Source organism: Pan paniscus, chromosome 9 (assembly GCF_029289425.2).
Source record: "Pan paniscus chromosome 9, NHGRI_mPanPan1-v2.0_pri, whole genome shotgun sequence".
Classification (NCBI taxonomy): Eukaryota; Metazoa; Chordata; class Mammalia; order Primates; family Hominidae; genus Pan; species Pan paniscus.
The window spans coordinates 27,187,075-27,212,039 of record NC_073258.2 but is presented as its reverse complement, the minus strand read 5'-3'; the positions used below and the strand labels follow the sequence as shown (position 1 = coordinate 27,212,039).

The 24,965-nt window shown below is 35.8% G+C and overlaps 1 protein-coding gene across 6 annotated transcripts in view; it reads right to left on the bottom strand.

The window, feature by feature from the left end:
* The window catches only part of LUZP2 (leucine zipper protein 2), a 589,723-nt gene that overhangs the window by 139,431 nt on the left and 425,327 nt on the right, over positions 1–24,965 (bottom strand). For all 6 annotated transcript variants that reach the window (XM_055094247.2, XM_034932301.3, XM_034932302.3 and 3 more), the window contains exon 7: positions 24,298–24,360. In XM_055094247.2, coding sequence (XP_054950222.2) covers positions 24,298–24,360 — 63 coding nt within the window. The remainder of the gene's footprint in view (positions 1–24,297; positions 24,361–24,965) is intronic.

Genomic DNA, 24,965 nt, shown 5'->3' with positions numbered 1-24,965 from the left:
GCATTTTCTTTCAACAAGATACACAGGTGCTTTCCTACACGTGTTCAAATTGTCAAACACCAACAAAGCATCTTCATTCCATGTAGCTAAAGCTAAGTATTGTTATTAAAACAGCCAGAATTGAACGGGCAACCCATAAGACTGTGTTTGATTGCTACCGTACTCCTGCAGACTACCATTAAAATCCAAGCCACAAGCAAATAAAAGGGTTCAAATAAGTGAAAATATTAATATGGTATCATTTTCCTCAATCCATCTAAATTAAAAACAAACTTAATACATGAAGAAGGAGGAAGTGGTGCAACATTGAGTTAACATAGTTTCTGCTCAATTAGAAAAAAAAAATCCACAGAGCTATTTTCAATATTATTTTAGTAGATTTTACATATTTTAATGAATAAATTTTCAGTATATCAGCATATCAAATTTGCCCAAGATAGAACAAAGTATAAAACCAAATTATTATAGCAAAGGTGTCTGATGCATCTAAGATTAAAGAATTTCTGACTATTATTCCCACAAATGATACATATGTTAAAGGCAGTTGAAAAGGACAATGTACTCTTTCAGATCTCTGTTTCCAGACAAATGGTCAACTGCAATTTTGCTAAAAAAATCATATTTAGCTGTTGGTGTTTGCATTTATTTCTTTTCATTAAAAAATAGATTTAAAAACTTTATTAGAAAAAATATGTATCCCAATAATTCATTTCTGAAAATAATACTATGCCTTTAGTACTTGATTTCCACAAAACTACTAAAACTTAGAACCTGTGTTTTCTCAAGAATGTTATTTGGGTTTTTTTCTTCTTATTAATAAATAAATTAAACAAATACATTTGTCTAAAATAAAAAAGATAAACTGATTCTCCCCTGGCTTCAAAGGTGGCTAGATATCTTGAAGAAGGAGAAAAGGTGGGCAATGTAGTTTTACATATGCCAGACGATGGAAAGTATGAGGTCCTGAGTTAAGAACATATGACGTATTTTTTTTTCTTTCTTTCTTTTTTTTTTTTTTTTTGAGAGGGAATCTCGCTCTGTCGCCCAGGCTGGAGTGCAGTGGCACGATCTCGGCTCACTGCCAGCTCCGCCTCCCGGGTTCACACCATTTTCCTGCCTCAGCCTCCCATGTGTCTGGAACTACGGGCGCCCGCCACCACGCCCGGCTAATTTTTTGTATTTTTAGTAGAGACGGGGTTTCGCCGTGTTAGCCAGGATGGTCTTGATCTCCTGACCTCCTGATCTGCCCGCCTCGGCCTCCCAAAGTGCTGGGATTACAGGCGTGAGCCACCGCACCCGGCCACATATGACGTATTTCTTGAATGAGACTAAGACCAATAATTGTTTAGACTCTAAAAAAGTAAGCTGGTAATTTCTTGTGAAATAAATTTCCCCGAGGAAAAAATAAAACAATTCATTGATAATTCAGCATGTCTAAAATATTTTGTACAATGTAGTTGCATATACAATCTCATTTGATCCTGCTACATAACTTGGAAGTGTGTGTTTTTTTCATCTCATTCATATTTTACTGACAGGAGCTGATATCCAACAAGTAAAGTGACTTTACTCAAGCTTAGTTTCCAGGTAAGTGAAACACTTAATAAAGAAATTAGATCCCCTCTTTTTGACTATAGTTTATTTTTACCACATCAAGCTACATCTACTAAGCAAGAAGGAATGAACAAAATATTCAGTAGACAATGCTTCTATTTAATATAAATAATAACTTTTATATGTCAGTTAATCAAAGTTGTAAAATAGTTTTTCTTAGAATTGCTTTTCTTTGTCCCTTGAAGCATGTAATGCAGTCCTAGACCCCAAGATAAGTGCTTCTTACTTTTACTCATGTGTGTGTGTGTGTGTGTGTGTGTGTGTGTGTGTGTGTGTGTGTGTTTCTCATTGCAGGAGGCACTGATTGAACAAAAGGATTTACCAAAAATACGAAAGAAGTTTTCACACATGATATAATATATATACCATATAGGTATTTGCAACCTTAATGAAGTTTTACACATCTATCTGTGGAGGAGTAGTAGCAATGACTGAAGCAGGGTGGGAAGATACGCTAGTTATGAACTTGACAAGAGTTGAGATTATGAAATTGGAATGAAAAATTAAAAATATGTGTTGGTTATTGTGAATTTTGGCCTCTGACTAAACTGCACGAGTTCAGAGTACTGAAATGATTTCATTGCCCACTCAAATCCTGCACCACACAGATAGAAACAAAGACTATAGAAAAAGTGAATACAAGAGGACCATGGGGAAAAACACACATTACTTTATAGACAGAGAGAGGGCTGGCATCTCTGTGGCAAGCAGGCAGGTATATAAAACAGCTATGATCAGGAGTGAGAGGGGCTTCTCCAACAGTCATTATTGTATAAGGAAAAAAAAATTGCCTTACTCTTTTGTGAACCTTAAACGCTGGATATTTACAATCAGAGGCAATGTTTTTGAGGAGATAAGCCTCTATTGAGTAAGAGACTGAAATTGCAGCTATTTGCCGGCCTTCCATTGTGAAGGTTCTAAGTCCTTGAAACTTTATATAATAAATTAATCTGACTTATTCCTCAAATGGGATTTGTTATGTCCAAATGACAACGGTAGGGGCTAAGGTACCATAAATCTTTTATTTAAAAAATATGTACAAGTATAATGATTTAATTGGTAGTGTTGTCACTAGTAAAAGACTCCCAGTTTATACCACTTAGGGGTTCAGCCCTTGCTTCCATGAGCTCTACAATTTTTTTCATAAACTATAAAATTTGTGAACTTTTAAAAAAATTGTTCTGAACTGTGTCTATTGTAGCAACTTTCTATTCAATATCGTAAAAGGTAAATGTCTTCTTCTCTTTTATTAGGTTAACAAAAACACTAGCAACTCACTAACAGTAATGAAATAAAGTGAAATAAATCAAATAAATTCACAAATATGCTTTTGAAATGTCTCCATTCACGACAAAAAGGGAACATCTAAACATGTTGCCCAAAGAAGAAGTATTCAAAGGAGAATAATAATTTGCTCTTGTCTTCTGAAATTATATTGGCATCACCATTAGGATAAAAGATATAAAAAGGCACTTTCAAAAATTATAAAATTTTATAACTTGGTAACCATTTTACCATTCTTTCCAAATTTTACCATTAATTCATGATTTAAAAAAAATGTTATGACATGTTACATAATAAAACATTTAATATTATATACATCAGGACTTGTAAGTACATTAGTGAATTACTATTTTTTTACTAATCTTTCTTTTTTATTTTACTTTCATAATGAAATTTTTTTAGAAGAACGATACTACCATAACTGTTTTATATTTTAATAGAGATGAGAGCTACTTGAAGATGCAGTAAATCCCTGAGAAGTAATTCCAGGGCACTCAAATGCAATTTTACAAAAATCCATAATTTTTAATCCATAATTTTAGAACCTAAAATGTCATCTGATCAGAATCATGTGTTGTACTTTCTTTGTGCTCAGAAGAAACAAATGTCTCAAACTGAAAAAGTAATTTTTAAACAGGTACTTAATAACAAAGCATTTAGTATTTAAAGAAACCAGTTCACTGAAATACCAGTAGCCCAGGCAACTTCACAAAGGGAATGATTTTCCCCAAAGGACTCATGATTGTATCACTGTTCTATATTTACTTTAAGCAAGGAAATATGCAGATCAACTCTACTTAGCATAAAGTTAAGGGCCCCTCTCACTGTGAGGACAGCTTGCTAAGCCAGGACATACATACACAACATATACAACGTGATGCACAAGAAAATAATATGTAAAGAAGGTCAGCAATTCATTGCTCAACACACCCTCTCAGAAGCAAGGAGAAATGTTCTAGAATTACTCTTTGTTTTGATTTTCTGCACAAGCATCCTGACTTGTGCCTTATTCTCGTACATTATTTAGCTTACATATACTGCTCTACAAAGCTTTTTTTCAAAAATAACAAATAGTATTCACTGCCATAGTAAGACAATAGTAAACAAATCCTGGTAGAGTAGCTCTCTGGAGGCTGAACACTGGCCACAGGCTAAATATTTAAAAGCTCATTCAGAAGGCAAATAGGTTGTATCTTGAGTACCAACTCTGACAGACTTTTAGGAGCTACTTCAAATATGAGAATGAGAAAGAGTTTGAGGCTAGATACAAACAATGGAGAAGAGCATCATATAACCTATTAGCAAGGTCTGAAATAGGCACAGTGTGTCAGATTGGGGACACACAAATATATTCATAATTTTAAATGTATTTACAAGTCCTGACATATAACATTTTAAATGTTTTGTTTTCTTATGTAATATGTCACAACATTTTTTTTCAAATCCTGATTTAATGGTAAAATTTGGTGAGAATGGAAAAATTTAAAATAAGAAAGGTAAAATTTAAGTATGTTATTAAAGTTATAATAATATTTTCTTAAAATTAGTAATAAACCATAAGCCTGGCAGTTATGGAACACATTCAGTTTTCAAATAAATGAACAGAGTAAGAACGGGAAATAACAGAAACTTGGAACAAGTGTGTTTTATGCCCAAAGATAGCCAGAGAAACCTCCTTTTATCAATACCTAAACGTGTTTAGAATGACAGAAGGTAAGGGGAAATCTGTAAAGCAATGGTTTCTAAATTGTTAAACTTTGGATGTATGTGTCAGGCCTCCGAGCCCAAGCTAAGCCATCATATCCCTTGTGACCTGCACGTGTATATATCCAGATGACCTGAAGCAACTGAAGATCCAGAAAAGAAGTGAAAATAGCCAGTTCCTGCTTTAACTGATGACATTCCACCATTGTGATTTGTTCCTGCCCCACCCTAACTGATCAGTTGACTTTGTGACAATACACCCTCCCCGCCCTTGCGATAATGTACTTTGTGATATTCCTCCACCCTTGAGAATGTACTTTGTACGATACACCCTCCCCATCCTTGAGAAGGTACATTGTAATATCCTCCCCCCAACCCCTGCCCTTAAGAAGGTACTTTGTAATATTCTCCCCACCCTTGAAAATGCATTTTGTAAGATCCACCCCCTGCCCACAAAAAATTGCTCCTAACTCCACCGCCTATCCCAAACCTATAAGAACTAATGATAATACCACCACCCTTTGATGACTCTCTTTTCGGACTCAACCCACCTGCATCCAGGTAATTAAAAAGATTTATTGCTCACACAAAGCCTGTTTGGTGGTCTCTTCACACAGATGTGCATGACAGTATGCAAGCCATTTAAATTGTATCTGAAACATTTTACAAACTCTTCTCAAAAAAAGGCCTTATGTAAATCTATAATCATTATGAACAAATTCTGCAGAATTAATATCTTCCTGAAATGCATCCATTGACTCTGAAGCCCTTACTAAAGCATGAAGGCTTCATGGTCAAATAGAAAAAACAATTTTCTCAGTGCCTGATAGATAACACATGCACAATAAATACTTTTGAACAAATGAATAAACCTGGTCAGGAGACTTATATTGAAGTTTTGTAGTCATAAATAAGTTACTTTAAAACTCTGAGCTTAGTTTCTTTACCCAAATTCTCTTTAAAATTTCAATACTTTGAGATTCCAGCGAAAATGGTGGATAGGAGGCAGGACTAATTTGCAGCTCCCACTCAGACGAACAGAGCTACATATGGAGACTCACATCATGAAAATTTCCTCCACAAACTACCACAGGAACTAACAGGAAAGCCAAGAGAATCCCCACATACTTTGAAGGAAGCAGATCACTCCTGCAGGCTCCAGGAGACAGTCAAAAAACTCTGAGCACCGAAAGTGTGAAAGTGTGAAAGGGGGATTGTGCACCCCTGAACACACATCCTCACTGGGGAAGCTGAACGTCCAGATCATGGGAGAATGATTTGATCTTATCTGGAGCTGAGACAAATTTAGTGAGCTGAGTTAAATATAGGGGTAGGGGAAGCAGCAGGAAGAGCCCTGTGGGCACACTCAGTCCCCAGGGAAGCCATTTCTGACATGGTCTCACAGGGGTCCTTGGGGAGGGCTGCCAGAGGAATTGGGAAAAGACCACAGGGAGAAGGAAACATCCAGCTGTACTTTGTAACAATTCTGACTGAATGCAGAGTTTCCTGGACAGAACCCGAGAGAGAGGCAAACAGAAGGTGCAGCCACTACACAGAAGCTGCGGCAGGCAGGGAGGCGTGAAACCTGAAAACCCGATTGCCTTTTCAGTGGGGAGGCCAGTAGCCTGGGGCAAGCTCTCAGTCCTGCTTACCTGCTGCCTGGATATAAATTTGATGATGTTGAGGGGGCATGGTGGGAGTGAGAGCAGCCTTTTGAGCTGTGTGTGAGCTGGGTGAGGCCAGTTTCACTGCCAACATTTCCCCACTTCCCTGGCAGCCTGCATGACAGCAGAGGTAGCTATAATTCTTCTGGGAACATAATTCAATTGGTCTGAGAACCACAACCCTATCCCTCATAGCAGCTGCAGCAAGAATCACCCAAGAAGAGCCAGAGCTCAAACAGGCCTAAACCTGCCCCCGACCTGAAGGTCTTTCTCTACCCCCTGTGGTAGCGAAAGACAAAGTACATAATCTCGTGGGAGCACTATGGCCCCACCCACTGCCTGAGACACCCGAATATTCTCCAGGAGACCCTAGAGCAAGCTTGTATCTTCCATGTACTACTGCAGCTGATGCTCTCTTGAATGTGCCATCTCCTGGCTGGCTGCCAACCAACACAAAACCAGTGTAATAAACAAAACTATAACCAAGAACCCTCACAGAATCCACTTCTCTTCACTGCTACCTCCATTGGAGAAGGTGCTGCTATCCATGGCTGAGAGACCTGAAGATGGATCACATCACAGGACTCTTTACAGACACTTCCCAGCAGCAGACAGGAGCCCAGTAGCTCTGGTGGGTGGCTAGACCAGAAGAGAAATAACAATCACTGCAGTTCAGCTCTCAGGAAGCCACATCCCTATGGGAAGAGGTGAACACCACATTAATGGAGAACCCCATGGAATAATATCATCTGAACAGTAACCCCTGAACCCCAGATCTTCCCTCTGATATAGTATATCCAAATGAAAGAAAAAACAAAAACAAACAAAAAAAAACAGGAAAACAATTCCAGTGATATGACAAAACAAGGTTCTGTAACACCCTCAAAAGACCACACTAGTTCACCAGCAAAGGATCCCAACCAAGACAAAAATCTCTGAATTGCCAGAAAAAGAATTCAGAAGGTCAATTGTTAAGCTACTCAAGGAAGTACCAGAGAGGTGAATACCAACTTAAAGAAATTCAAAACAAACAAACAAACAAAAGTCTAAGGATATGGACAAAGAAATCTCCAGAGAAAAAGACAGCACAAATATAAACAACCATGGCTTCTGGAAGTGAAGGACACACTTAGAGAAATGCAAAAGACACTAGAAAGTCTCAGGAATATGGGTCCTCTGTATGCTGAACGCCAGTCCCCTGGGCCTATTTTTCTTTCTCTATACTTTGTCTGTCTCTTTCTTTTCCAAGTCTCTCGTTCTACCTAACGAGAAACGCCCACAGGTGTGGAGGGGCAACCCATCCCTTCAGGAATAGAATCAAACAACAAGAAGAAAGAACTTCGGAGCTCAAAGTAAAGGCTTTTGAATTAACCCAATCCAACAAAGATAAATAAAAAAGAATTTTTTATTTTATTTTATTTTATTTTATTTTGAGACAGAGTCTCACTCTGTCATCAGACTGGAGTGTAGTGGCGTGATCTCGGCTCACTGCAACCTCTGCCACCTGTGTTCTAGCGATTCTCATGCTTCAGCCTCCCAAGTAGCTGGGATTACAGGCACACGCCACCATGCCCAGCCAATTTTTGTAGTTTTAGTAGAGACAGGTTTCACCATGTTGGCCAGGATGGTCTCGATCTTCTGACCTCATGATCCACCCACCTTGGCTTCCCAAAGTGCTGGGATTACAGGCGTGAGCCACTGTGCCCAGCCATGAATTTTTAACAAATGAACAAAGCTTCCAAGAAGTTTGGGATTATATTAAATGACCAAACCTAAGAATAATTAGTGTTCCTGAAGAAGAAAAGAAATCTATAAGTTTAGAAAACATATTTAAGGCAATAATTGAGGAAAATTTCCCCAACCTTGCTAGAGATCTAGAAATCCAAATACAAGAACCTCAAAGAACACCTGAGAAACTCATTGCAAAAAGATTATCACCTAGGCACATTGTCATCAGGTTATCTAAAGTCGAGATGAAGGAAAGTATTTCAGGAGCTATGAGGCAAAAGCATCAGGTAACCTAGAAAAGAAAACCTATCAGATTAACAACAGATTTCTTAGCAGAAACCCTACAACCTAGAAGGGATTGGGGTTCCTATCTTTAGCCTCCTTAAACAAAACAATTATCAGCCAAGAATTTTGTATCCAGTGAAACTAAGCTTCATAAATAAAGATGAATCTTTTTCAGACAAACAATATTGAGCGATTTTGCCAATGCTAAGCCAGCGCTATGAGAATTGCTAAAAGAAGCTCCAAACCTTGAAACAAATATTCAAAATACATCAAAATAGAATCTCCTTAAAGGATAAATTTCACAGGACTCATAAAACAATAACACAATGAAAAAAACGTATTCAGGCAACAAATAGCATGATGACTAGAATAGTACCTCACATCTCAATAGTAACATTGAATGTGAATGGCCTAAATGCTTCACTTAAAAGGCACAGAATGGCAAAATGCACAAACATTCACCAACCAAGTATCTACTATCTTCAAGAGACTCGCCCAACACAAAAAGACTCAAATAAACTTAAGGTAAGGGGGTGGAATAAGATATTTCATGCAAATGAACACCAAAAGTGAACAACAGTAGCTATTCTTATATCAGACAAAACAAACTTTAAAGTAGCAGCAATGAAAAAAGTCAAAGACAGACATTATCTCATGATAACAGGACTTGCCCTACTGGAAAATGTCACAATTCTAAATATATATGCACCTAACACTGGAGCTCCCAAATTTATAAGACGGTAACTACTGATAAGTACTATACCTCAGAAATGATATAGACAGCACCACAATAATAGTAGAACACTTCAGTACCCCACTGACAGCACTAGACAGGTCATCAGGAGAGAAAGTCAACAAATAACAAATGGACTTAAACTATACCCTAGAACAAATGGACTTAAGAGATATTTACAGAACATTGTACCAAACCATTGCAGAATATATACTCTATTCATCGGCACATGGAACATTCTCCAAGATAGACCATATGACGGGCCACAAAACAAGTGTCAGTCAATTTAAGAAAATCAAAATTATGTCAAGTACTCTCTCAGAAAACAGTGGAATGAAATTGGAATTCAACTCCAGAAGGAACCCTCAGCACCATACAATTGCAAGGAAATTAAATAACCTGGTAAACAATGATATCAAGATGGAAATTTAAAAATTCTTTGAACTGAATGATAATAGTGATATAACCAACAAAAACCTCTGGGATACAGCAAAGGCAGTAATAAGAGGAAAGTTCATAACATTAAATGCCTACATAAAAAAGTTTGAAAAAGCACGAATAGACAATCTAAGGTCACACCTCAAGGAACTAGAGAAACAAGAACAAATCAAACTTGAACCCAGCAGAAGAAAAGAAATAACAAAGAACAAAACAGATTTAAATGAAATTAAAACAAACAATACAAAAGATAAATAAAACAAAAAGCTGATTTTTTGAAAAGATAAATAAAATTGATAAACCATTAGCAAGGTTAACCAAGAAGAGAGACAATCCAAATAAGCTTAATCAGAAATGAAAGGGGATATATTATAACTGATACCACAGAAATACAAAAGATCATTAATTCAAGCCTACTATGAACACCTTTACATGCATAAACTAGAAAACCTAGAGGAAATATTTAAATTCCTGGAAATATACAACCTTCTGAGATTAAACTGGGAAAAAGCAGAAACTCTGAAGAGACCAATAACAAGCAGTGAAACGGAAATTGTAATAAAATATTGCAAACAACACAACAAAATCCAGGATCAGACAGATTCACAGCTGAATTCTATAAGACATTCAAAGAAGAATTGGTACCAATCTTATTTGCACTATTCCAAAATGTTAAGAAAGAGGAAATCCACTCTAAATCATTCTATGAATCCAGTATCACAGTAATACCAAAACCAGAAAAGGACATAAAATTTTAAAAACTACACACCAAAATCCTTGATGAACACAGATGCAAAAATCCTTAACAAAATACTAGCTAACCAAATCCAACAGTATTTCAAAAAGATAATCCACCATGACAAACTGGGTTTCATACCAGGGATGCAGGGATGGTTTAACATATGCAAGTTAATAAATGTGATACATTACACAGGAAGAATTTTTCTAAAAAATTACATTATCACCTTAATAGACACAGAAAAAAACATTTGACAAAATCCAGCATCCCTTTATGATTATAACCCTAAGCAAAATCAGCATAGAAGGAACATACCTTAATGTAATAAAAGCCATCTATGACGACAAACACAGTACTAAACAAGGAGAAGTTGAAAGCATTCCTCCTGAGAACTGGAACAAAACGAGGGTGTCTACTTTCCCCATTTCTATTGAACATAGTACTGGAAGTTCTAGCCAGGGCAATCAGACAAGAGAAAGAAATAAAGGGCATCCAAATTGGTAAAGAGGAAGTCAAACTGCTGCTGTTTGCTGATGATATGATTTTATAAAAAACCCTAACTGATAATTAAATTCAGCAAAGTTTCAGGATACAAAATAAATGTACACAAATCAGTAGCTCTGCCATACATCAACAGTGATCAAACTGATAAATAAATCAAGAACTCAACTTTTTTTTATAATAGCTGCAAGAAAAATAAAATACTTCTTAGGAATATACCTAACCAAGGAGGTGAAAGGTCTCTACAAGGAAAACTACAAAGCAGTGCTGAAAGAAATCATAGACAAAACAAACAAATGAAAAGACATCCCATGCTCATGGATGGGTAGAATCAATATTGTGAAAATGACCATACCGCCAAAAGCCACTTACAAATTCAGTGTAATTTCCATCAAAATACCACCATCATTCTTCACAAAAGTAGAAAAAAATTTTCTAAAATTTATATGGAACCAAAAGAAGCCCACATAGCCAAAGCCAGACTAAGCAAAAAGAACAAATCTGGAGGCACCACATTACCTGACTTCAAACTATACTCTAAGGCCATAGTCACCAAAACAACATGGTACTGGTATAAAAATAGTTATATAGACCAATGCAACAGAATATAAAACTAAGAAATAAAGCCAAATACTTACAGTCAACTGATCTTCGACAAAGCAAACAAAACATAAAGTGGGGAAAGGACACCCTAATATACAAATAAGCCACATAATAGAAGAATGAAACTGGATACTCCTCTCACCGTATACAAAAATCAACTCAAGATGGATCGTATAGTTAAATCTAAGACCTGAAGCCATAAAAATTCTAGAGGATAACGTTGGAAAAACCCTTCTAGACATTGGCTTAGGCAAAGACGTCATGACCAAGAAACCAAAAGTAAATGCAACAAAAACAAAGATAAATAGATGGAACTTAATTCAAATAAAAAGCTTCAGCACAGCAAAAGAAACAATCAGCAAATAGATAACCCAAAGAGTAAGAAAATATCTTCACAATCTATATTTTTGTATTTTTGACAAAGGATTAATATCCAGAATCTATGAGGAACTCAAACAAATCAACAAGAAAAAAGAAAAAAAAAAGATCTCATCAAAATTTGGCTAAGAACATGAATAGAAAATTCTCAAAAGGAGATACACAAATGGCCAACAAACATATAAGAAAATACTCAACATTTCTAAAAATCAGAGAAATACAAATTAAAACCATAATGTGATACTGTGATACTACCTTATTCCTGCAAGAATGGTCATAATCAAAAAAAAAGAAAAAAAATAGTTGTTGGTGTGAATGTGGTGAAAAGGGAACACTTTTTACACTGCTGGTGGGAATTTGAACTACTACAACCACTATGAGAAACAGTGTGGGGATTCCTTAAAGGAACTAAATGTAGGTCTACCATTTGATCCAGCAATCCCACCCCTGGGCATCTAACCACAGGAAAAGAAGTCATTAGGCAAAAAAGATACTTGCACACACGTTTATAGCAGCAACACACACACACACACACACATATATATACACATATATATATACCCACACATATATATATACATATATATACACACATATATATACATATATATACACACATATATATACATATATACACACATATATATACATATATATACACACATATATATACATATATATACACACATATATATACACATACATATATATATATACACATATAGATCACATTGCCTTTATGCACTTATTGATTTATGGGCCTTTGGGCTGGTTCCATATGTGTGTATACACACACAAACACATACCATGGGATACTCATCAGCCATAAAAAGGAACAAAATAATAGCATTTGCAGCAACCTGGATGGATTTGGAGACCATCAAACTAAGTGAAGTAACTCAGGAATGGAAACCAAACATTGTATATTCTCACTCATAAGTGGGAGCTAAGCTAGGAGGATGCAAATGCATAAGAATAATACAATGGACTTTGGGGACTCAAAAGAAAAAGTGCGAGGGAGGTGAGGGATAAATGACTACACATTGGGTACAGTGTACTCTGCTTGGGTGATGGGTGCACCAAAATCTCAGAAATCACCACTAACAAACTAATTCATGTAAGCAAACACCACCTGATCCTCAAAATCCTATTGAAATAAAAAATTAAATTAAAAAATAATTAAAATAATTTAAAAAATAAATTTCGATACTTTTAGTCATTCTATTTGAAGAATTCTCACATTTTGGAGAAAAAAATTCATGTTTATTAGAATTTCACTTGCCATTGTTTCTGATAAGAAATGTGTGATCTCTTAAAACCTGCATCTCCTCTCCATTAGCTAGTGAATAATGAAAAAAATAAGTGAGGCTAGTAGGCTTTTGTGCTTTAAGCATACAAGGAATAAGGCTACAAAGTTGGGTTGATTTTGACAAGCCAATTTACTTTGTCTTGTTTCTTATGCACAGAATTTACTTCTAAGCTGTTGGTTCTTTTAAACTGGTAGAGTATAGGAGCCAAAAATAAAACTCTAAGCCCCCTGACCAATTGAATGGACTTTCCTTTTGGCCAAGGGCATTCCTAAATTAACCTGAAAAATTATTTCAGGCCAAGATGAGAAGGTGGGGGTCAGACATGCCTCATTATCCTCTCTTCCTGTTGAAATCCAGGCATAGCTGTCCAGCATTTACCACTAAAATAGAAACCTTAAGACTGGCAAAGCAGACTCTTTGTAGCAATAAGAGATACCAACATGATAAATAGTAGGCCCTGAAATAAATTAAAATATTTTACCACAAAATATATTTCTTTGACATATTTTGAAATGGCCATGCAAAGCTGTCTATTGTGGGGAAAAATCTATATTCTGTAAAGAATCCTTTTCCCTTTCCAGATTTTTTTTTCTGAGCCAGGAGAGAATTAACTAAGAGTTTGACATCATAAGTTTGATAGACTTTTACAATCTATTCTCTCTGAATCCTGCTACATAGAGGCTTCATCTGCATATTTAAAAATTTAGTATCCACAAACCCTTATCTTAACATTGACACTGACTTCTGTTGATTCCAGGTCTTTAGATAAACTCTTTTAACCAATTGCCAATCAGGAAATCTTTAAATCCACCTATCATCTCCCTAGCCTAAGCTTCAAGTTGTTCCACCTTTCTGAACTGAACCAATGAACATCTTACATGTATGTATTATATCTCCCTAAAATGTATAAAACCAAGCTGTAGCTCAACCACCTTGAGCACACATTCTCAGGATTTTCTAAGGCTGTGTCACAGGTATGTCCTTAACCTTGGCAAAATAAACTTCTAAATTAATTGAAACCAGTCTCATATACTTTTTGATTTATGGGTGGATTTTGCCAAGGTTGAGTAAATGTCCAGGAAAAAGGATCATAAAATCACAGGAACATCTGTGATCTGTGCTTCTTCCAAACAGCATTTGGGAGATTTCAACATTCGACGGGCAGGAACGGGCAGTAAAGAGGAAAGTAAAAAGGGGAGAGTAAATAAAAGGGGCAAGCGGGCTGGGTGCGGTGGCTCTCGCCTGTAATCCCAGCACTTTGGGAGGCAGAGGCAGGCAAATCACCTCAGGTCAGGAGACCGAGACCATCCTTGCCAACATGGTGAAACCCCATCTCTACTAAAAATACAAAAATTAACTGGGCGTGGTGGCACGTGCCTGTAGTCCCAGCTACTTGGGAGGCTGAGGCAGGAGAATCACTTGAACGCGGGAGGCAGAGGTTGCAGTGAGCCGAGACCACACCACTGCACTCCAGCCTGGCGACAAAATGAGACTCCGTCTCAATTTAAAAAAAAAAAAAAAAGCCGGGGAGTGGGGGCTGGGTGTGGAGGGCAAGCAGTTGCATTCTTTTGAGGCTTTGATCAGCCCTCACTGAATCCATATTTTAAACGAAGAGAGGGTAGAATAACAGTCAACGAGGTATTCATCTCCTTCTTAGTGAATCTGCATTTTTACTTAAGATAAAGTAAACACAGAGTAGAGGAAGCAGCAAAATATGAATTCATCTCAAGTGAGCTGAGAGATGACTCCTAGTCCTATTTTTGTCCCTTACCTGTGAAAATAAGCTATTCATTTACATTGTCAGGGTGACTTTCAACCATTTTAGGATAAAGACCTTGGGGCCCACAAGGAATTATCTTGTGAGCACATTGAGAGGGAGCACCCTGGGGAAGTTTGTAGCCTGTCTTTTTTTCTCGTCTGTGCCAGGCTGGAGTGCAGTGGCGCAATCTTGGCTCACTGCAACCTCTGCCTCCCGGATTCAAGTGATACTCCTGCCTCAGCCTCCCAAGTAGTTGGGACTACAGGCATGCGCCACCAAGCCCAGCTAATTTTTGTATTTTTAATAGAGACGATGTTTCACCGTGTTGACCAGGATGGTCTCAATCTCCTGACCTCAGGTGATCCCCCCACCTCGGCCTCCCAAAGTGCCAGGATTACAGGCGTGAGCCACCGCGCCCAGCCGAATCCTGTCTTTGTAGCTATGGCTTCAAGACAAAATGGGAGGCAGTTTGGAGAGACTCAGTTTTCAAGTTTGACTTTTTCCTTTGGCAAATTGAGTTTGGGGACCGAAGATTTTGATTTTTCTTTCACAGATCTTTGAGTACATTAGAAGAAATGACTTCTAAAAGATATCATCTGTAAATCACCTTAAAATACAAAGTAGAAATTAAGCTAGGAAAAATACGATATCGTGGAATCAAAATACTTCGATTAAGATATAACTGTGCCGGCCGGGCGCGGTGGCTCACGCCGGTCATCCCAGAACTTTGGGAGGCCGAAGCAGGCGGATCACGAGGTCAGGAGATCGAGACCATCCTGGCTAAAACCTTGAAACCGCGTCTCTACCAAAAATACAAAAAATTAGCTAGGCGTGGTGGCGGGCGCCTGTAATCCCAGCTACTCAGGAGGCTGAGGCAGGAGAATGGCATGAACCCGGGAGGCGGAGCTTTCAGTAAGCCGAGATCGTGCCACTGCACTCCAGCCTGGGCAATGGAGCGAGACTCCCTCTAAAAAAAAAAAAAAAAAAAAAAAAAGATATAACCATGCCACTTGCTAGTCCCATAATTTCAGAAAACTCTTATAACTTCTCTGGGTCTTGGTTTTCTAATCCATAAGATAACAATATTATCTTCCCTGTCTGACTCATATAATTATTTTGACGCACAAATGAATGTGATTTGACAAGCTTACAGCTTCTGGAATCATGTAAGAAAATAATATTGTTAACGCCTCACACCTCATTTGTAAGTTGTCTACATTTTGGCACCAAACCTCATTTAACTGGAAATAAATTCACACTTGTTAGAAGTAAATGGCACTGAAAAGCATTTTGCTCATTAAAAATTAGTTTAACATGTGGATGACATAAGTTTAAATTAATGAGACAGATGCACAAAAATTAAATTACTCAAGAGTTTAAAAATTAAGGAAAAACTACTTTACAAAATTCCCTTATAGATATCTGGAATCATCAGGAAATAATCTGACACTCTGTTATACATACATGGAAATTCAGGTTGCAATGCCCTCTCTTCAAGAGCAGATGACAATAGAGGTACCAAGTTAAATACCTCTAGATTTAGAGAAAATAACAATGATGACACATGCCACTGTGGTGTCTGAATTTCAGCAGGAATGAGTGCATCTAGTCTATCACCACACATTCCAGAACAATTAAGACAGTATTTTGATCCAATGATAAAAACATATGCTATAGGGATAGTTATCAAAGGACTAAGTATAAAACCCTGCAAATGTACTTAATTCATGATGCCCCAACAGGTCAGCTCCACTTAAAAAAAAATAATTAATATCCATGGCGATAGCTTCACTCTGCTAGTAAAAATGCTTTACAGGTAAACATGTTAGTGGCCACAAATGTCAAATTCCTCTAGACTTCAATTCTTTCACTGTGAAAGAGATCACATAAATTTTCCTCTCTCATAGGGGTTGTGGTGAGGGTCAAATGAAGTGACACATTACAGACCTGAGTAAAGTAAAAACGCTAAATATATACGGTACTCCTTTGGTTACACAGGGAATTGCTTCCAGGAACTCCACGGACACCAAAATCTGTAGACGTTCAAATCTCATATTTAAAATGACATATTGTATGCATTTAATATATGCACATCTTCCTGTATATGTTTCAATGCCTAGATTGCATATAATACTAATATAGGAGTTATTAAGAAATAATTTTTAGGGAGAAAGTAAGGGTAAAGGTTCTCAGTGGAAATTTTCCTGTAATAAAAAGTAACCCCCAAACCATTTCTTTTCTAACAAAAATGCGGCTTTAAAAGCCAGGCTGGCAAGCTGTAATAGGCAAATGCCGGCGATTAGAAAGTAGGTCCACCTAACATGGACAACATGGCAATTCCTGCCATCTTCTCCTTGTCGCCACCTGTGCCAAGTGTAATGGCCACCTCCAGATAACACCAGGTGTTCAGAACATCATGGCGACCCTCATTTGCATATTAAAGGACTAAGGTGGGAGGGCCACGTTTCTGGAAGCTACATAAATGACACACCTGGTCAAACCAATCCCCTGGGCCCTGTGCAAACAAAACACCGCCTCCTCCAGCATCCCAATATAAGCAACCACTTTTCTGCCGCACATGTGGTTCCTCTTTGTTCCGAGCCCCCCTCCCTCTGTCTCTGTATGGGGGAGCTGTTTTCTTCTTTCTTTCTTCTTTCTTGCCTATTAAACTTTTCATTCCTAAAACCACTCCACCTGTGTCCCTGTCATTAATCCTATCAGTGGGAGACCAAGAACCCTTGTGCTCCTCCAGTCATCAAAGCCATATCAATACCTAATACAAAGTAAGTGCTATGTAAATATTGTATTTCTACTGTATTATTTTTAATGGATATATTATTTTTATGTGTTTTTAAAAATATTTTATTTTTTATTTGTATACATTTAAGGGGTGTAAGTGCAATTTTGTTACATGAATATATTGCATTGTGGTGATGTCTGGGCTTTCAGTGTATCCATCACTCAAATAATGTACATGATACACATTAAATAATTTCTCATCTTCCAGTCCCTTCCTTCCCCACAACCCTTCTGAGTATTCATTATCCATCATTCCATACTCTATGTCCATGTGTACACATTTAAGGGGTGTAAGTGCAATTTTGTTACATGAATATATTGCATTGTGGTGATGTCTGGGCTTTCAGTGTATCCATCACTCAAATAATGTACATGATACACATTAAATAATTTCTCATCTTCCAGTCCCTTCCTTCCCCACAACCCTTCTGAGTATTCATTATCCATCATTCCATACTCTATGTCCATGTGTACACATTTAAGGGGTGTAAGTGCAATTTTGTTACATGAATATATTGCATTGTGGTGATGTCTGGGCTTTCAGTGTATCCATCACTCAAATAATGTACATGATACACATTAAATAATTTCTCATCTTCCAGTCCCTTCCTTCCCCACAACCCTTCTGAGTATTCATTATCCATCATTCCATACTCTATGTCCATGTGTACACATTATTTAGCTTCCATTTTTAAGTGAGAACATGCAGGTTTTTTCTTTTTTATGTCTGTATCTGGGTTGTTTCACTTAATTAAGATAATGGCCTCCAGTTTCACCTGTATTGCTGCAAAAGACATGATTTTATTTTTTATAGTTGAATAGCATTCCGTATGTGTACATATGCCACATTTCTTTATCATTATCTGTCGATGAATATTACAATTGATTCTGTATATTTCCTACTGTGAATAGTACTGTGATAAACCTGTGAGTGCAGATAAGTTTTGATTTAATTATTTCTTTTTTGGGGAGTAGATACCCAATAGTGAGATTGCTGAATTAAATTTCGTTCAAATATTTTTGATTCACAGTTGTATGGATATAGAAAGTACCAATACACAGGGCCAAATGTATCACTATAGTATATTTTTAATAACTGGACTACCAATTCCCTGAAGCAGTAATTTAACTAAGCCACCATTTTATTTCAAACACTGAATGACACATGGTAATTTAAAATTGTTTTTATTCAATAAACAACAAACACAATCACAAAACTATCAAAATGTCTGCCATTATGTATCTCAACAGAGAAGTTGATAGATTGAATTTTTTGTGATTTGGGAGTATTGTAAACATTGTTTTTAATTACCCCTACCTCCCCAAAAAAAGTAAGCAAAGAAAATAAAGTGACTTAAATCTTTAAACCATCCAATAATAAAATTTATAATCAAAATAATCATTTTACTTTATAATCTCTTAAAGCAATACAACTTGTCACGGTTGTGTAGCACTTATTCATTCATAAAATTTCTTAGCTAACCAATTATTTATTTTTGTTTCTTTAATAAAACATCCAGTACAAAATAATCTTAAATTCAACATTTTTCTTGTTATTATTGTACTGATGGGAGAGTAAACTACTATATTTCTTTTGAAAATCACCTGTACTAGGTAGCAATAATTAATATTTTAAAATAATTTTCATGAACTACTTGATAGTTAGATACATGTTTCATAAAAACTATAACTCAAGTTAAAAATAAGAAAGTATTTTTCATCATAATGTAAAATTAAATCATTATATATATATATGTATGCGTGTATAAACATACCTACACATAAGTGAAAGGTTAAGTAACCTTTGGTATATCTATATAAAATTAAAAGCTATCCTTGTGTATTTAAATTGCAAATTATGAATCTATATAAAGAATATATATAAAGTATATATATAAAGAATATATAGATTATGAATATATAAAGAATATATATTATATATAAGTATATATTATGTATTATGAATATATATTATATATAAGTATATATAATATATTATGAATATATATTATATATTATATATATTATGAATATATTATATATATTATATATTATGAATATGTATTATATATTATATATATTATATATTGTGAATATATTATATATTATATATATTATATATTGTGAATATATATTATATATTATGAATATATATTAAATATATATAATATATAACATATACAATATATATTCATAATATATAATATATATACTTATATATAATATATATTATGAATATATATAAAGAACATATATATATCTATATATGTTCTATATATCTATATATCTATATATGTTCTATATAACTATATACGTTCTATATATATGTTCTATATATATGTTCTATATATATATATATATATATTGCAATGGAGATATATGTGTATATATATCAATCACCAGGCAGATATAATTCATACAAAGGGAACTAGACAGAAATATGAAATTTGTCAAAATATTGTTTGCATTTGTTCTGGTCACGGGATTTTAAGTTTGGCTTTATATTTTTTGACACTTTTTTGAAATTTTTCTTCAATGATAAATAATATTTAGGATTTTTTTTTAAAAAAGAAGTACATTTGTCAAATCTAAAAAGAGCATGATTTTGGCTGTGGGTTTGTCACAAATAGCTCTTATTATTTTGAGATACCATCCCATCAATACCTAATTTATTGAGAGTTTTTAGCATGAAGCACTGTTGAATTTTGTCAAAGGCCTTTTCTGCATCTATTGAGATAATCATGCGGCAAACCCACAGCCAATATCATACTGAATCGGCAAAAACTGGAAGCATTCCCTCTGAAAATCGGCACAAGAGAGGGATGCCCTCTCTCACCGCTCCTATTCAACATAGTGTTGGAAGTTCTGGCCAGGGCAATCAGGCAGGAGAAAGAAATAAAGGGTATTCAATTAGGAAAAGAGGAAGTCAAATTATCCCTCTTTGCAGATGACATGATTGTATATCTAGAAAACCCCATCGTCTCAGCGCAAAATCTCCTTAAGCTGATAAGCAACTTCAGCAAAGTCTCAGGATGCAAAATCAATGTCCAAAAATCACAAGCATTTTTATACACCAATAACAGACAGAGAGCCAAATCAGGAGTGAACTCTGATTCACAATTGCTTCAAAGAGAATACAATACCTAGGAATCCAACTTACAAGGGATGTGAAGGACCTCTTCAAGGAGAGTTACAAACCACTGCTCAACGAAATAAAAGAGGATACAAACAAATGGAAGAGCATTCCATGCTCATGGGTAGGAAGAATCAACATCATGAAAATGGCCATACTGCCCAAGGTAATTTACAGATTCAATGCCATCCCCAGCAAGCTACCAATGACTTTCTTCATAGAATTGGAAAAAAATACTTTAAAGTTCATATGGAACCAAAAAAGAGCCCGCATCGCCAAGTCAATCCTAAGCCAAAAGAACAAAGCTGGAGGCATCATGCTACCTGACTTCAAGTTATACTACAAGGCTACAGTAACCAAAACAGCATGGTACTGGTACCAAAACAGAGATATAGACCAATGGAACAGAACAGAGCCCTCAGAAATAATACCACACATCTACAACCATCTGATCTTTGACAAACCTGACAAAAACAAGAAATGGGGAAAAGATTCCCTATTTAATAAATGGTGCTGGGAAAATTGCCTAGCCATATGTAGAAAGCTAAAACTGGATCCCTTCCTTACACCTTACAGAAAAATTAATTCAAGATGGATTAAAGACTTACATGTCAGACCTAAAACCATAAAAATCCTAGAAGAAAACCTAGGCAATACCATTCAGGACATAGGCATGGGCAAGGACTTCATGTCTAAAACACCAAAAGCAATGGCAACAAAAGCCAAAATTGACAAATGGGATCTAATCAAACTAAAAAGCTTCTGCACAGCAAAAGAAACTACCATCAAAGTGAACAGGGAACCTACAGAATGGGAGAAAATTTTTGCAATCTACTCATCTGTCAAAGGGCTAATATTCAGAATCTACAAAGAACTCAAACAAATTTACAAGAAAAAAACAAACAACCCCATCAAAATTGGGCAAAGGATATGAACAGACACTTCTCAAAAGAAGACACTTACACAGCCAACAGACACATGAAAAAATGCTCATCATCACTGGCCATCAGAGAAATGCAAATCAAAACCACAATGAGATACCATCTTACACCAGTTGGAATGGCGATCATTAAAAAGTCAGGAAACAACAGGTGCTGGAGAGGATGTGGAGAAATAGGGACACTTTAACACTAGTGGTCAACTAGTTCAACCACTTGGAAGACAGTGTGGCCATTCCTCAATGATCTAGAACTAGAAATACCATTTGACCCAGCCATCCCATTACTGGGTATATACCCAAAGGATCATAAATCATGCTGCTATAAAGACACATGCACACGTATGTTTATGGTGTCACTATTCCCAATAGCAAGGACTTGGAACCAACCCAAATGTCCATCGATGATGGACTGGATTAAGAAAATGTGGCACATACACACCATGGAATACTATGCAGCCATATAAAAGGATGAGTTCATGTTCTTTGTAGGGACATGGATGAAGCTGGAAAGTATCATTCTCAGCATACTATCTCAAGGACAAAAAACCAAACACCACATGTTCTCACTCATAGGTGGGAACTGAACAGTGAGAACATGTGGACACAGGAAGGGGAACATCACACACCATAGCCTGTTGCAGGGTGGCAGGAGGGGGGAGGGATAGCATTAGGAAATATACTTAATGTAAATGACGAGTTAATGGGTGCAGCACACCAACAAGGCACATTTACACATATGTAACAAACCTGCACATTGTGAACATGTACCCTAGAACTTAAAGTATAATTTAAAAGAAAATAAAAAAAATAAAAAATAAAAAGAGCACTAAAATGGAGATTAGGTATTCTAGAGAATATATCAGCTCCAAATGGAATCAAGGAGGATATAAAGTAACTCAAGTCTCTGGGCACCTAACAGTTAGGCCTCACCTCTATCTTTAGTGAAGGATTTGTACTTCAGCTAAAAGCCTCTTCCAAGCTAAAGGCAGCTCTCAAGCATTAATAAGGACACCTAATTCATCATTATGCCTTGCAAGTGCCAGCATGTGTCATTATTTTTAGGATGAAATGTAAATGCTTTGACAGCAAGCATTACTTCTTCAAAGTCTACATTTACAAAAAAAATAAATAAATAAATAAAAAATAAAATAAAATAAAATAAAATAAAATAAAATAAAATAAAATAAAATCTATTCAAAATTGAACATATCCTAAGGGGAAAGTATGTGAAATAGAATCTACTACTCATCTCAGGGTTCACCAGTTTGTCGACTCATTTTCAAAGGTGCATGGCTGAATGTCTGTGGTAATAGATACTTTTGTGCTATTAGGTTGGTGCAAGAGTAATTGTGGTTTTTTACCATTTTTTTTTAATGGCAAGAACCTCAATTACTCTTGCACCAACCTAATAGTTGAGTTTCTATTGTCTACTTCCTTGACATCTCTATCTATCTATCTATCTATCTATCTATCTATCTATCTATCATCAACATATGTTTATTCAAGACTTAAACTGTGCACTGCTGATATATTAGTAGGTAAATGAGATAAGTGTGCTGCCATCAGGATGAGTGAATGAATACATTATAGCAGGAACCACTGGCTGCCTCCCACAGCAACTTCCTTTCTATTACTTATCTGTAAAAGAAACAGTCTTTCACAATAGAATCTAAAATTGCTAAAAATGCTAAGGTTTTACCTTTGCATGGATGCATAATCTAGTTTGGAGAATCTTCTCGAAAAATTCTCCTCTTTCATAAAAAATAATGACCTTGAAGGACAAATGCCTCCTTTTTCTGCTTTGATTGTGTACATAGTTTGATGAAGACACAATATGTATATCTTTAGCGACCATCATGATTCTATGAGGAACCAAGGTTTAGAATAAGTCAGTAAGTTGAGGGTTGTTATATGGAGTGATGTAGAGGACAATGAAAAACAAACCTGAGGTTTGTTGACACTGTTGAGCTATGAAATAAATCATAACATTGTCATGCTTCTGGCCCTTTTGTTATTTGAGTTAATAAAAGTCCTACAGTAGAACAGTTTTTGTGGGTATTGTATACATTAAAGGAATTCTAATTCTAACTTCATAGTCCCTTTGTATTCAGGTCTCCTGATTTCATAAAATGTAAAATAACATGAAATAACAAGGTTTACATACAATATATCTCATATTTTAAGTCATAAAAACTTTCAGCAAGTCCTGATCTTGATAATACCTGAAAGTTGATGCATTACTAATCTATATTCAACTGGCATATTACATACAAGTAAAACACTGAATATTACTGAACTGTCTCATTGTCTTCTAACATTTCTTTCTAAAATTCTGATTTGAAAAATAAATTTAAAAGATTCAAAAGTCCTTGTATGATCTACCTTTGTGTAAGTCTCTCAGCTTAATATCTGCAGCTCATGAACTCTGGGGAACCAGGATTTGTTTTATACACTCCTAACCTGCTGGAATGAGGCATGCTTTTGATTAAGAATGAATGTAGGAAATAATACTTCCACTTATCTCCATTAATTAAGTTGTCAAGAAAATCAAAGTATTTCTAATGCAGTCAAATGCAACTCCAATTCATGAGAAATTCCAGAAAATAAATTTAACCTAAATAATGTTTTTGATATTTTAGGTATTGGGCTAGCAAGTTTCAGGAAAAAGAGAGAAAAGAGACTCACCTTAAATAATAAATCCTTCTTCCCATAACGAAGCTCCTTCAGCTGGGCTTGGATTTTTTTTGACTGTAAGGCAAAAACATGGATAAGTTGTGTAACTCATTTATATTTTCAAACTTGAAGATTAAAATACTTTCAGACTTCACAGGAATACATTTTGCAGCCAAGCAAAGCACAGTCCAACTAGTTTAGAAGTAAAGCAGAAACCCTTAGCTCTGCTTTGAGAGTCAGACCTCTGGACATCCTAGGCAGAAAGAGAAAAACCGAAGCTTGTTTAAAATGTTATTTAAAGAAAGTCGATTATTGTTCTTCCTCCAATCCACAACTAAACACACAAAATTTCTGTCACCCAGGCATGGCCAACAATCTAATTTTAGATGCTAATTATATCTGTACATATGCATGCCTCATTTTTTTACTACTTATTTTCAATTACTTTTTTTTAATTAAATTGGAATAAATTTGAAGTTGACATATGTCCAGGTAAAAGCAAATGTGATCGGAAGCAAGAAAAGCTGCTACAATACTAACACGCTGAGCTGAATGTTGTTTGCATTTTAGAGCAATACACTTTTTAAGAGGGCCATCACTAATAGGAAAATACTTAAAAAGAAAATCTTTCTCAGCAGTTTGCTTTGACTACCACATTTAATTACGGTCCCTTAAGTCAC